A 13772-nucleotide genomic window follows, 5' to 3' on the forward strand; every position below is an offset into this window, starting at 1 on the left:
AGTGGCATATCTCAGAGGGTTACATATGGCGACACAGCGATCAAAGGCCATTGTCATGAGGGTGGCTGAATGTGTCACAGAAGCCACGTGAATGAAGAACATCTGCGTGAGGCAGCCACCCACAGTAATACCTTTCAAATTGAACCAAAATATGCACATTGCATTTGGCATGACGGAAATAGATGTGCCGATTTCTGTGACTGCCAGCATGGAGAGCGGCAGGTACATCGGCTTGTGCAGAGTCTGCTCCTTGGCTATAAGATAGAGAAGCGTGAAATTTCCCAGCAGGCCCATAAAGTAGAAAATAGAGAAAGGGACGGAAATCCAGACGTGAGCAGCTTCCAAGTCAGGGATGCCCATTAGAAAGAATGCTGAAGTGCCAAAGTGTGTGAGGTTGAAAACTGCCATGAGGTGGCTCATGTGTCCAAGTGGGATCTTCCCTGTCACCTCTCCAAGTGGGATCTTCCCTGATTCTTTGTTAAATTGCTTGGTATTGGCAGCGTACCAGGTTTTAATCTAAAATAAGCTTAGGGGGGCTTTCATGCTGGTCCCCACAACTGTACCTAAGAATTCAGAGTGGGGAGGGAAGCCTGACACCTTCCTTGTTTCTTTTGGTGAGACACTTTCTTGCAGGCACCCAGCTTTGTCTGAGGCACAAGTTACAGACGTTAACAGACAAATGTAAGAAGAAACATGTGTCAGCAACTCAGCTGCTAACCCTTCTCATGCCTGAATCTCAATGACATTTGCAGATGACAAAAAATTGGGGGATTGTAAATAATAAAGAAGACAGGTCACTGATTCAGAGCAATCTGTAAGAAGGAATAATTAGCTAAACATGAATTTCCAGTGTGGCCTTGTGGCCGAAAGAGCCAATGTGGTCCTTGGATGGTAAAAACTGGAATCTCAAGGAGAGTTAGAGAAGTTATTTTACCTTTGTATTTGGCACTGGTGTGGCTGCTTCTTGAATCCTCTGTCTAGTTGTGGTGTCCCCAGTTAAAACTGGATGTTTATCGTCGGAAGAGTTTTCAGAGAGGGGTCACAAGAATTAGTACAAATTAGAAAACATGCCTTGTTGTGATAGATTCAAAGATTTGAATCTGTTTAGTTTAATCAAGATGGTTAAGGGGTGACTTGATAACTGTCGGAAACGATATACACTGTGAACTAGTATTGAATAATAGGCTTTTCAGGCTAGCATACTGAAGTGTAACAGCAAAAAGAAAAGGAGGACTTGTGACACCTCAGAGACTAACAAATTCATTTGAGCATAAGCTTTTGCTATAAGCTTTTGTGATGAAGGGAGCTGTAGCTCACAAAAGCTTATGCTCAAATAAGTTTGTTAGACTCTAAGATGCCACAGTCCTCCTTTTCTTTTTGCAGAGAGAGACTAACATGGCTGTTACTCTGAGAGGTGTAACATAATCCAATATCTGGAAATTGGAGTTAAAGTATTTCTGTTTGGAAATAAAGTGTACATTTTAAATGGTGTGAGTTAATTAAGCATTAGAACAATTTTCTATTCATGAGTATGTTGAATTTAACCATAATTCTCAGGTGACAGCTCTGCCTTGGAAAATGTGCACTCTGTGTGTATTTCATGAACCTGAGGAATCCAAGATGGCGCTGCATGCAAAAAAGTTTTAGGTGAGAAAAATAATAACTTTGCCCTGTCATAAATATAAAGGGAAGTGTAAACACCTTTAAAATCCCTCCTGGACAGAGGAAAAATCCTCTCACCTGTAAAGGGTTAAGAAGCTAAAAATAACCTCGCTGGCACCTGACCAAAATGATCAATGAGGAGACAAGATACTTTCAAAAGCTGGCAGGAGGGAGAAAAACAAAGGGTCTGGGTCTGTCTGTATGCTGCTTTTGCCAGGGATAGAACAGGAATGGAATCTTAGAACTTTTAGAAAGTAATCTACCTCGGTATGTGTTAGATAATGATTTCTTTAAATGGATGAGAAAAGAGTTGTGCTGAATAGAATGACTATTCCTGTCTGTGTGTGTTTTTTTTTAACTTAATGTTTTACCTAGAGGGATTCTCTATGTTTTGAATCTAATTACCCTGTAAGGTATCTACCATTCCGATTTTACAGAGGTGATTCCTTTACTTCTATTAAAAGTCTTCTTGTAAGAAAACTGAATGTTTTTTCATTGTTCTAAGATCCCAGGGTTTGGGTCTGTGGTCACCTATTCAAATTGGTGAGGATTTTTACCAAACCTTCCCAGGAAGTGGGGTGCAAGGGTTGGGAGGATTTGGGGGGGAAAGACATGTCCAAACTATGTTTCCCAGTAAACCCAGATAAAGTTTGGTGGTGACAGTGGAAATCCAAGGGTAAAATAATTTTGTACCTTGGGGAAGTTTTAATCTAAGCTGGTAAAAGTAAGCTTAGGAGGTTTTCATGCAGGTCCCCACATCTGTACCCTAGAGTTCAGAGTGTGGAAGGAACCTTCACACACCCCATAAAATCTTTGCACTAAGGATGAATGTACAACCCTCACCATTCATAACTAACAGAGCTGGCTAGCAAATCGTCCCAGAGCATCCTGGGTTGAACATCTGTCTCACACTGGCCCACTGTGTCAGTCAGCTACCAGTGGTTCCTGCATGTGGCAGCTGTATTGATCTAGGCCCTCACATGTCCCAGAGTTGCCCGCTCTCATTATATAATGTGCATAATTCTCAGCCTGTGAGTTTTTCCTGAGCAGCAGTCCTTGAAACACCATGTACTGTGTATCGGTGTTATAAGAGAAGCAGCATAGGTTCCTCAGCATTTGCGACCTGTGTGTAGATTTCTGACCAGTATGTCACTCCTCCCTGCCAAGGGAGCCGGTTTGATGGGAGTCATCTCACCCCCTGCAGAAGAAGAGTTGTGGGGAGCGTGGGGCAGCTCGGAGGTTGTGGAATCCACAGGTGACTGAGGTGTATGGAGAAGACACTGGCAACAAGTATGATGTTGGAAGCAAGGCAGCCTGGGATGGGGAGGAGAATTCAGACAGCGGGTCCAGGATATGGTAGGAGATTGAAGCAGCTGAGGTGCAAAGATCGGTGGTTCTTTCCACCAGTGAAATGTCTGAAGTTATGTATATAACTTTCAACAAAAATTGGAAACAAAATGGAGAAATCGGCTGGGGTCTGCTGTTTATACTTAGGAGGTTCGCTAAACTCTCAGGTAGCTCTGTTTGAGTGTGTGGCACCATCTGCTCTAGTGTTGGTGATCACAGGGCCTGGAGAGACTGAATCACCAGCAAAGCAGTGTGAAACAGGGCCAGCCCAGTTGGGTGGTTAGAGGGGTGCAGCAGTTCTCATGGCTCCCAGACTACACCCCAGGGGTGACAACCCATCTGTCTTATATCCTCTGGACCTCAAATTTGGCCGCAAGGCATCTATGACGCAAGTATGGGGCTAGGGACAGTAGCCCAAACAGGAGAGCCACATGTAGCAGTTCTTTGATTCCTGTACCACCATGTTCTCACCCATGTTCTCACCGAAGCACGGTCATTTTAGCACGGGAAGAGAGGAAGTAATCACGCAGTCAGTGGAGAAGTCCCGTTGGACTAGCTCTGACCCAGGATATCATAACCCATTTCTGCACCAATCTGTGAAAGGTCAACAAAGAAGTGAAATGTGATGCCTCCCTGATGCAGAGAGTAGATTAACCATTAAAACAGTTGGTAGCTGTCAGACATAAAACAAGTTAGCACCTCCCAAGGGCCACTGGCAACTACCATTGATGTCAGAATCCTATGAGAAGAAAGCCTTTTACACGCATTTCAGCTTGCATTAATTCAGGATCATGTAATTTGCCTGCGACAGGGTGGCACTGATTTTTCAGAGGCGAAGGGAATGGCTATTACAGCTGCATGGGTGGTGTGCAGTGGTACAATGCTACCATCAAGTGAAATGTGTTTTTGGCCCCCAATCTTGTGGCAGTGTTCCCAGTGAGTGCAGGTGGAAGTGCACTACACACAGGAAAGAAATCTATCACCATGTGCTGCACTGAACCGTTCGCAAACTGCATTTTGCTCTGTAAATCTGAGCCCCTGTTATTGGCAGATCATTTCTTCACTCCCAGGGGGGCTCTGAGGCTGAAGTTCTCTACGGTCTATTTACTGCTTTTCCCGCTGCTCACAGAGTCCAGGGAATTCTATGGGAGTCCTGGCCAACCTGACAGTTCGCGGGGAGTGTTCAGGGGGATCATAAAGGTCGCTGTGCAGCATGTGAAGTGTCAGCCATGTGACATTCACACACTGATTCTCAAGCCTCTGCCTTGCAGTAGCCATAAGGAGATTTCCTTTCTCTGCTGAGCAGGATTGCGGTGACTTGCCTGTTTCTGCATTAAGGTTAGTGCTGAGTTTTTAGTACTCTCGGAAACACCAAGGGATTTACCTGGTCAAATTGGAACTATAAATGTATTGGAAAGAGTTTAGACAAAAATTGCGTTTTAAATTTAGTTCCTTTTCTCTTACTGTTTCCTTCTATCTGTCTCAGTAACTTCCCTTTTTTTTTTTTTTTTTTTTTTGTGCTGTGTGGTTTTTCCTCTGGTTCGCTCAAGTTTTCCAGTTCAGCAATGTCACTGCCCTGTTAGGAAATGCAGCCAAAGCCTCTGCAGTGGGTACCTGTGAACCAGAGAGTTCACAACGAGAATGGGCCACACACTGGCTATACTCTGCTTTCACATTCTGTCTTCACTGGGTCACTCCAGATTGACACTGTCCTCTCTGAGAGCAAAATCAGGGCCCCTGTGTTTTGAAATTCCCAACTTTCATTCCCGGTCTCAGAGCACCCCATGAACTGGGGGTTTCCCCTCAGACTCTTTCAGCACCCTAACAGAATCGCACTTTCTGCAGCAGGACCCAAAGCCGTGATTTTCACAGACGGGAGCCAAAAGTTAAACACTCAGGGTGAATCTGGTCCCCTTTGAGATCAAAGGCCAAATTACCAACAGATCCAGGAGTTCCCCCTAAATCCACATGTAGTGACTTAAATAAATGCCCTGATTTAAATCAGCACTGAGTCTCCAGTGACTTCATGTGGAGCTCTCCTGTGGCCTCTAAGGATGGGTGAGCTTCTTAGGACCCAAGAAGAACTGACAGAAAAGTTGCTGATATCTCAAACTCACAGGCTTAAACCTTCAAAACAAATAGGATAACATTTTTTTCAATGGGGGAGAGGAGTCTGCTCCCTCTGAGCCCCCGCATCTCTGTTTCTGGAGAGGATGAGAAACACAAAAAGCAGTCAAATTAAAAGCAGGTTTCTGGCTTAGAGGTGGTCTTGCAAATGTTATTGGGGGAAGTCCAGAAACACACAGTGTGTGGGGGGCTGGGGGTGGGACAGCGGGACACTGTGATGACCTCCTAAGGTCCCTTCCAACCCTGATATTCTGTGGCATGCAGTATCCAGATCAGAGTGACTCAGAGTCCTGAAATTCTGCAAAATGGGGAATGGACGTCCTCCCCAATGCACAGCCCAAAGAGGCATCATGAGCCCTCCTGCGTCCGGGAGGTGTCTCAGCCTGGAATGTAAAGTGGACCACACTGTAGCAGGTTGTCTCTGACACCGTCCTCATCTGGACCATCCTTCATCCTGTGAGAAGGTGCAGTGGCTAAGGACAGTCAGGAGGGGGCACTGTTCTGTCATTTTCTGTTTGTTTAAGTTCAATGAGGGAATTAAGCACAAGAAAGCAAAAAAATGACAACCAACACTGGAGCTACAAAACTAGAGCTGGCAAAACTGGAAGCAGCAGAGAAGGGAAACTACGACAAGTTTCAAACGTGGCAGGCAGCAATGAGGTCAAAGAAGAGGAGGCTGCACACCAAGGGGCTATGGAGGAAGAGGCAGCCAGGGAGGAAGCTGCACACAGCAGGCCTATGGAAGAAAAAGAGCGAAAAAGAGAGAGAGACAAAGTGAGAGGGTGAAAACACCAACTGGACTTGATACAGAAGCAGAACCAGAGGCCCCTGACCCACGAAAAGAGAGAGAGAGAGACAGAGACAGAGGGCAGGAAGAAAGAGAAAGAGAGAGAGAAAGTGAAAACACCAACTGGACTTGATAGAGAAGCAGAACCAGAGGCCCCTGACCCCAATGACTCCCATCACTCCAAAAATCCACAAATGGGAACACTCATGTCCTGCAGACAGTCAGGAGTACGATATTGCTGAATATCTGACTGCCTTCGACAGGCTGTATGTGATACATAAAATCCCTGCTGGTAAGAGAGCTCCTACACTGATTGCAAAATTCACTGGCAAAGCTCCAAATGATTTCCATGGAATGCCTAATGAAGATGCTTTAGAGACTACTATAAATTTGAAGACACTGTTTTGTGAAGTTTTCAGATTACCCCTGAAATAGAGAGAGTTAAATTTAGGAATCTTAGGAGGGATATTGGGATGAGTAATGGGGAATATTTAAAGAATGTGAAAGATTTTTTGGGAAAATGGGTGAGGGGTAAAGAGGTGGCAAGTTTTGAAGAAATACTTGGACTTGTTGCTCAAGAGCATTTACTAAGTACGGCTGAAGTAAAGCAGTGTCTGTGGGACAAAGATGTAAAGTCTGGGGCTGAGATGGCTTTTTTAGCTGATGACTTCGATTAGACTCAGGTGTCTATTGAGGGCAGGCCACAGAAAGAGGGGTTGACAACTGGTGGGAAGGGAGGGTCCCATTTTGCCCCTGGGAAGACAGTAGGGGGATGGGAGCCTAAACATTCTCTTAGCCAAAAACATTCCTCTAACCCCCATCCCAAATCTCCTGCAAAAGCAGAAGAGCTCAAAAGGTGCTGTAAGTGTAATTCCACTGATCACTTGAGGAATAAATGGCCTGTGCTAGGAGGAAGCAGGCAACCAATAGTTCATGTTAGTTCTGCTGTCCTCACCCCAGAAACTCCCCAAGCAACTGAAACCAATCGTACTGGTTTTAGGAGATTAGCCTCTGCAGAACCAGACATGGAGCATGTTAACGCTCTCCAAATGGATGGAGTACTTGAGGCAGAGGGATACAGGAGCTCATATCTCTCTGGTTCAGCGGAATGTGGTCCCAAAGGCCAGGGTGCTACCTGGCCACACGGCAGAGATTGTGAGGGTGGGCGAAAGCAGATTCCTTATACCACTAGGTAAAATCCTTGTGGTGTGGGAAGGTCTGGAAAGTGTTTGGACTGTGGAGTAATGGAACACCTCTTCGTCGACCTGCTCCGTGCTCATGTTTTTTTCTGTGCAGCTCAGCTTAAAGTATTTGCCTGCCACAGGAGTGAGTTTTATCCTGGGACCAGTGAAGGAAAGGGTAAGTTCTCAGGAACTGCTGATAGAATGGGAGAGAGTCTCCTTGATTCTTCTGCAACAGGGGGAAGCCACATGCTTCCAGGCGGGAGGGTGGTTTAGAACAACTCCTGCACTCAAGCTGGAGGAAACATCACATCAGGAAGGGATGGGGTGTAATACCTTCCAGGAAGAGAACTGTCCAGGTTGTTAGCTTCCAGCAGGTCACAGCTGAACCAGAGACAAAGTCTAGGGAGCATAGAGAAATGTGTCCCAGAGCAGAGCCTAGAGAAGGGGCAGGGAATCTCAGAAACCACTGAGGTGAGTGAGGATTCCTGTCACTCTGTAACACAGGGAAGCAGGATGCTTCCAAGTATGGGGGGGGGGGGGGGCTGAGACTAGGCAACATGCCCTCAGGCACAGAGGCAGGGGAGATGTTGTCAGTGAGTAAGGAAACTGTCTCAGCTGTTAACTGGCAGAGTTTTGCAGCTGAACAAAAGAAAGATCACTTCCTATGGAGCACACAGAAATGTGTCTTAGGAGGGGGCCCAGAGGAGGAAACTGGGGAAGGAATAGTGGGGGTAGAGGAATGTCTCCCCACTCGTCACTTGGGGCATAATGCCGAGGACACTAGAAGGAAGGCTGCATCAGCATCTGGGAACCCAGGTACACAGACTGTGTCATAAATATAAAGGGAAGGGTCACAACTTTGATGTATGCGGTAACATAAAATCCCTCCTGTCCAGAGGTACAGAGTCCCTTTACCTGTAAGGGGTTAAGAAGGTCAGATAACCTGGTTGGCACCTGGCCAACTGGACCAATAAGGGAAGAAGATACTTTCAAATCTGGAGTGGGGGGAAGAGTTTTTATCTGTGCTCTCTTTGTGTGTCCCCTCTCTGGACACAGAGAGAGACAGAGACCAAGCTGGTAAATCATCTCCTGAAAAGATACCTGAAATGATACATTACAATTACACAAATTGTAAGTAAAGGCAGGGAAATACCTTTGTTGTTTTTTTTTTAGATTGTGAATTTTCCATATGCTAAGAGGGAGTTTTATTCTTGTTTTTTGTAACTTTGAAGCTGAGCCCAGTCGGGAATCCTCTGTGTTTTACTTTTTTATTTACTCTGTAAAGTTACCTTCCATCCTGATTTTCCAGGTGTGATGCTTTTACTTAAAAAAAAAAAAAAAAAAGTTCTCCTTTTAAGAACCTGATTGATTTTCAGGGTCCTAAAAAGCCAGGGGTTCCCTCTGTGCTCACTTTGTAACCAATTGGCTAGTATATTTTTCTCAAGCCTCCCCAGGAAAGGGGTGAAGGGGTTTCCAGGGAATATTTTGGGGAAACAAGGGCTCAAAGTGGCCCTTTTTTCCTGGATTTTTGTCTAAATCACTTGGTGGTGGTAGCAATACCATCCAAGGACAAGGAAATGATTTGTGCCTTTGGGAAATTTTTCACCTATGCTGGTAGAAATACGCTTCGGGGGTGTTTCATGCGGGACCCCACATCTGTACCCCAGAGCTCAGGGTGGGGAGGGAACCCTGACAGCCGGTGACCCAGGTTTTGAGAGGGAACTGTGTAACTGGCTTCCTGGAGGGGAGCAGTCCCACAGCTTACTTCTCAGGGACAGAGGAAGGGGTGACGGAGGGTACCCCAATCCAGGTCCCAGTTTTTCAGGACGCTATTTCTGATACTTTTTTTGGAAAATATCTGTGTCTCTTTACATCTAGTTGCAGCTCCAATGCCTGTGATAACGGAAGAATTGAGACCAGGAAGTTGCCAGGTGGTAGTCTGTGAGAATACAAATGCCCCAACTGACAGAGAAGGGGGTGTCTTCCCCCATGCTAGTGAGTCGTGGGAAAGCTGCTGGGAAAAAGTTGTGTCTGATCAAAGGGTAAACACAGCCAGCCCAGGGAGCTCAGATCACCATCCTCTAGGGAAAGGTGGCAAAGAGCCAGCCAATGTGCAGGATCCCCCTGAAAAACTATCTTGGAAATGTCTTTCCCCCCAAAATACTTCCCAAAAACTTGCACCCCACTTCCTGGACAAGGTTTGGTAAAAAGCCTCACCAATTTGCCTCGGTGACTACAGACCCAGACCCTTGGATCTTAAGAACAATGAACAATCCTCCCAACACTTGCACCCCCCTTTCCTGGGAAATGTTGGATAAAAAGCCTCACCAATTTGTATAGGTGACCAGAGACCCAAACCCTTGGATCTGAGAACAATGAAAAAATATTCAGTTTTCTTACAAGGAGACTTTTAATAAAAATAGAAGTAAATAGAAGTAAAGAAATCACCTCCGTAAAATCAGGATGGTAGATACCTTACAGGGTAATTAGATTCAAAACATAGAGTACCCATCTAGGCAAAACCTGAAGTTACAAAAAAGATAGACAGACAGGAATAGTTATTCTATTCAGCACAATTCTTTTCTCAGCCATTTAAAGAAATCATAATCTAATACGTACCTAGCTAGATTACTTACTAAATGTTCTAAGACTCCATTCCTGGTCTATCCCTGGCAAAGACCCGGCATATAGACAGACTGAGACCCTTTGTTCCTCTCCCTCCTCCCAGCTTTTGAAAGTATCTTGTCTCCTCATTGGTCATTTTGGTCAGGTGCCAGCGAGGTTACCTTTAGCTTCTTAACCCTTTACAGGTGAGAGGAGTTTTCCCCTTCACTTTATATTTATGTCACTGCCTCATGGCCTTGAAGGCTGGGTGCCAAGAGAGCGATAACACACCCTGCCTTTGAGCTCGTCGGTGGCTAACCCTCTTGGAGCAAACTAAGGGGGGAGGTGAGACATTCTCTATCACCGGGGAGCATCCTGTAACCGCCATAGTCCTCATTTTCATATAAACATGATTTTACATAGAAAACATGCCTTGTAAGGTATCAGGGAAAGGTTATGATCTGTTGCAATCATGCCTCTATCCATACATGTATATCATTAATGAATATGGAGTCATGATTATGGTGTTGTATGGTGGTCACTAAAACATGCTATAAATTGGGGAATAAGTCAGATATTAGCTCTCCAGAGGCAACAGCAAGGAAAGTGACCAATCCCCAGGCAGGGTGTCAAACAACCCATCAAGAGCCCTTGTCCAGCAAGGGAGCTCCAATGCAATGACTCACGTGCACGAAGCCCCACAGCGGGAATTGCTCAACCTTGCTTGGAGAGACTCAGCAATGCTCCCCAGACATGCCTGGACTTGTGCCCCCCAAGCACATGGATTGAGGCTATAAAACAGACAGAGCGGACACATACTGGGCCCTTCTCCTGTCCCCACTGAGAAGAAGACAAGACTCCAACAGGGGAGATTGGCCCAGGTTTACACAGGAAACTTGTATATTAAGGACTGCAATATTCAGTGGGGTGAGAAAAATCCTTAATCTAGATGTTGCCCAGTCTAATAGGATTGAGAGTTTAGACAGTGTGCTTACATTTCCTTTTCTTTTGGTAACCACTCTGACTTTTTGCCTATCACTGAATATCACTTAAATTCTATCTTTGTACTTAATACATTTGTTGTTTATTCTACCTGAAGCAGTGTGTTTGGTTTGAAGCGTGTAAGAGACTCCCCTTGGGATAACAAGCCTGGGGCATTTCCATTTCTTTCTTAAACTGACAAGCTCACATAAGCTTGGAGTGCCCTGTGGGCACACCTGCACACTGCAAAAGTAAGGTTGTGTCTGGGAAAGGAGATATTGGCTAGTGTCATTCGGTTGCATAATCCAAAGAGCAGTTTACATGTCAAAGACTGAGCGTGAACAGCCCAGGAGTGGGGTTCTCACAGCTGAGCAGGGTAAGGCTGGCTACCAAAGCTAAGGACTGGGGTGACCAACCAGATCACAAGTCCAGATAACACCAGAGGGGAACATCACAGGGTTGCAAAGCAGCATGTAGGTGGACAGGTGGGCAGTGCTGTTGAAATTATTTTTTTCTTTGTGTTTGTAGGTCCAAGGCCAACTTTGGGACCTTTCGTGGTACAGAGTGTGTTTGGGGAGTTTCAGGGTCTCTTTCCCATGGCAAGCCACAGAACTACAATCTGGGTGTCACAAGTTTTACTCAGTTTTGTTTCCATTTGTTGTTGTTCTGTAACTTCAGGCATTTCACTGGTAGAAATAACATTTGATATTTTTGTAACAATGTACCCCATATTGTTCATTGTGATATGATGATATGATTATAGCATAATTATGATACAGTTTATGCAAGATGGGTCATGTAAGATGTTATTGGAAAAGTTATGACTTTCTGAATATGGTTATCCTATTTGTATGTATTGATGATTTTGGTCAAAAGTTCTGAATTTTGATGACTTCCCTGTATTTCAAATGTAGTTACAAGTGAGTAACGCCCACTAGGGAACTTGATGTCAGTCTAGATAGATGGTTGGGAAGGGCCTATTCAGGGCAATGAGACTTTGGGGGAAACAATAGGCCTTTAGAGAAACTTATCTCCCACCTGGTGAGCCTCCCTGAGAATGCTTCAGACAGACTATACGTAGTGGATGCTATGACTCTAAAAGGCCATGTGACCAGGCCACATAACTCTGGACTCCATTTTGGGGAGTCTGTAATCTTTCCACAAACGAGTCTGGAAACCAAGTTTTGAAACAAACGGTTCCCTCCGTATTCTAGATCTATGGAAAGTAGGGAGTGACATCGTCAGTAGTTCTTCACTCCTCACTCAAGAAGACTCCGAGAATGTTCATACTATAACATATTTACCATATTATTTTTTACAAATAAGAACGCCCTTGCTGTGCTTTTCTCCCTTTACAGGCACCTTGAGCATTTCTGAGTCATATCGATGCATCAACTGCTTCATGGCACCTTTCAACTTCACCCACTCTGACACTTCAACTTTCATCCTAATGGGCATCCCTGGCCTGGAGGCTGCCCACATCTGGATTTCCATCCCTTTCTTTACATTCTACATTATCAGCCTGTTGGGAAATGTCACGCTTCTGTCTGTTGTAGGTAAGGAACAGATTCTGCAGAAGCCGATGTACCTCCTGCTCTGCATGCTGGCACTTACAGACATTGCCACACCTACCTTTGTTGTGCCAAAGGCACTGGGCATATTTTGGTTCAATTTGAAAGGCATTACTGTGGCTGGCTGCCTCACCCAGATGTTCTTCCTCCACACGATTTCTGTGATGCACTCATCCACCCTCGTGACAATGGCCTTCGATCGCTACGTTGCCATATGTAACCCTCTGAGATATGCCACCATCCTCACCAATGCACAAATAGCTAAGCTAGGGCTTGTAGGTTTCATAAGAGCTGTTCTCTTCATTCTGCCCCTGCCCCTGCTCCTGAGTCAGCAGACATTCTGTGCCAACCGCATTATCCCCCACACACAATGCGAGTACATAGCTATGGTGAAGATGGTGTGTGGGGACATCAGAGTCAGCAGGATATATAGTTTTGTGCTAATGTTTGTAATCAATGTGTTTGACCTGACGTTCATTGCCCTGTCGTATGGTCTGATCATCAGGGCCGTCCTCAGAATCTCCTCTCATAAAGCCCACCAGAAAGCCCTTAACACTTGCACAGCCCACATCTGTGTGATGCTGACATATTATACCCCTACCTTCTTCTCCATTCTTACACACCACTTTGGTCAAGGCATCGCACCCTATGTTCATATCATCTTAGCTGACCTCTATCTCCTCATCCCTCCCATGCTCAACCCTATCATTTATGGGGTCAAAATGAAAGAGCTTCGTGACAAAGTAGTCAAATACACCTGCAGAAGTTCTGCAGACACAAAGTTCACGCAAAGTTCTGCAGACACAAGAGACGATATCTCCTCAGGCCTGCAGTGTCCATCAGGGAACTGTCAAATTGTCAGAGAGTATGTGAACCAGCACTAAGTGGGATGCGGTTTGGGAGGAAGACCAGAAATTCTGTGAGCGCCATGGTTCCCCAGTTACCCCTGGCATGGAGGAAGAGTATGCTCACAAACAATCTGTAAAAAAAGTCAGCCTTCCTTGACTGTGCAGTTCTTACGAGTTGTACTCCTAGCAGAAGGAAAATCCTTTCACCAGAAAAGGGTTAAGAAGCTAAGGTAACCTCGCTGGCACCTGACCCAAAATGACCAATGAGGGACAAGGTACTTTCAAATCTGGAGGGGGGAAAAGCCTTTGTCTGTCTGTGTAATACCGTTGCTGGGAACAGATCAAGGATGCAAGCCCTTCAACTCCTGTACAGTTAGTAAGAAATCTAGCTAGAAAATGCTTTTGGATTTCTTTGTTTTGGCTTGGAAATTCACTGTCCTGGAGGACATGTGTATTCCTGTTTTTTGTATCTTTTTGTAACTTAAGGTTTTGCCTAGAGGGATTCTCTATGTTTTGAATCGGACTGTCTGAATCGGTCCATGGGCCTGCATTCACCACAACCCTCCACAGCATCCAGAATGCGTTCACCCGGGGAGGGATATCCTGGCCCACAACACAATTTTTTTCAGGAAGAGGGGCAGACCAGCTGAATAGTCATGAC

The 13772-nt window shown here is 45.3% G+C and overlaps 1 protein-coding gene across 1 annotated transcript; it reads left to right on the top strand.

Annotated features, from left to right (window-relative positions):
• Positions 1 to 9017: 9017 nt before the first annotated feature.
• LOC311514422 (olfactory receptor 52P1-like) lies at positions 9018 to 13147 on the top strand (the record flags this gene model as incomplete). The annotated part of the gene is made up of 2 exons (XM_084616978.1): positions 9018 to 9134; positions 12051 to 13147. The coding sequence occupies exon 2, from the start codon at positions 12095 to 12097 to the stop codon at positions 13145 to 13147; it is 1053 nt and encodes a 350-aa protein (XP_084473104.1). The 5' UTR covers positions 9018 to 9134; positions 12051 to 12094.
• Positions 13148 to 13772: the final 625 nt, after the last annotated feature.

The sequence above is a fragment of the Lepidochelys olivacea genome (assembly GCF_965140295.1).
Source record: "Lepidochelys olivacea isolate rLepOli2 genome assembly, chromosome: 1".
Taxonomy (NCBI): Eukaryota; Metazoa; Chordata; order Testudines; family Cheloniidae; genus Lepidochelys; species Lepidochelys olivacea.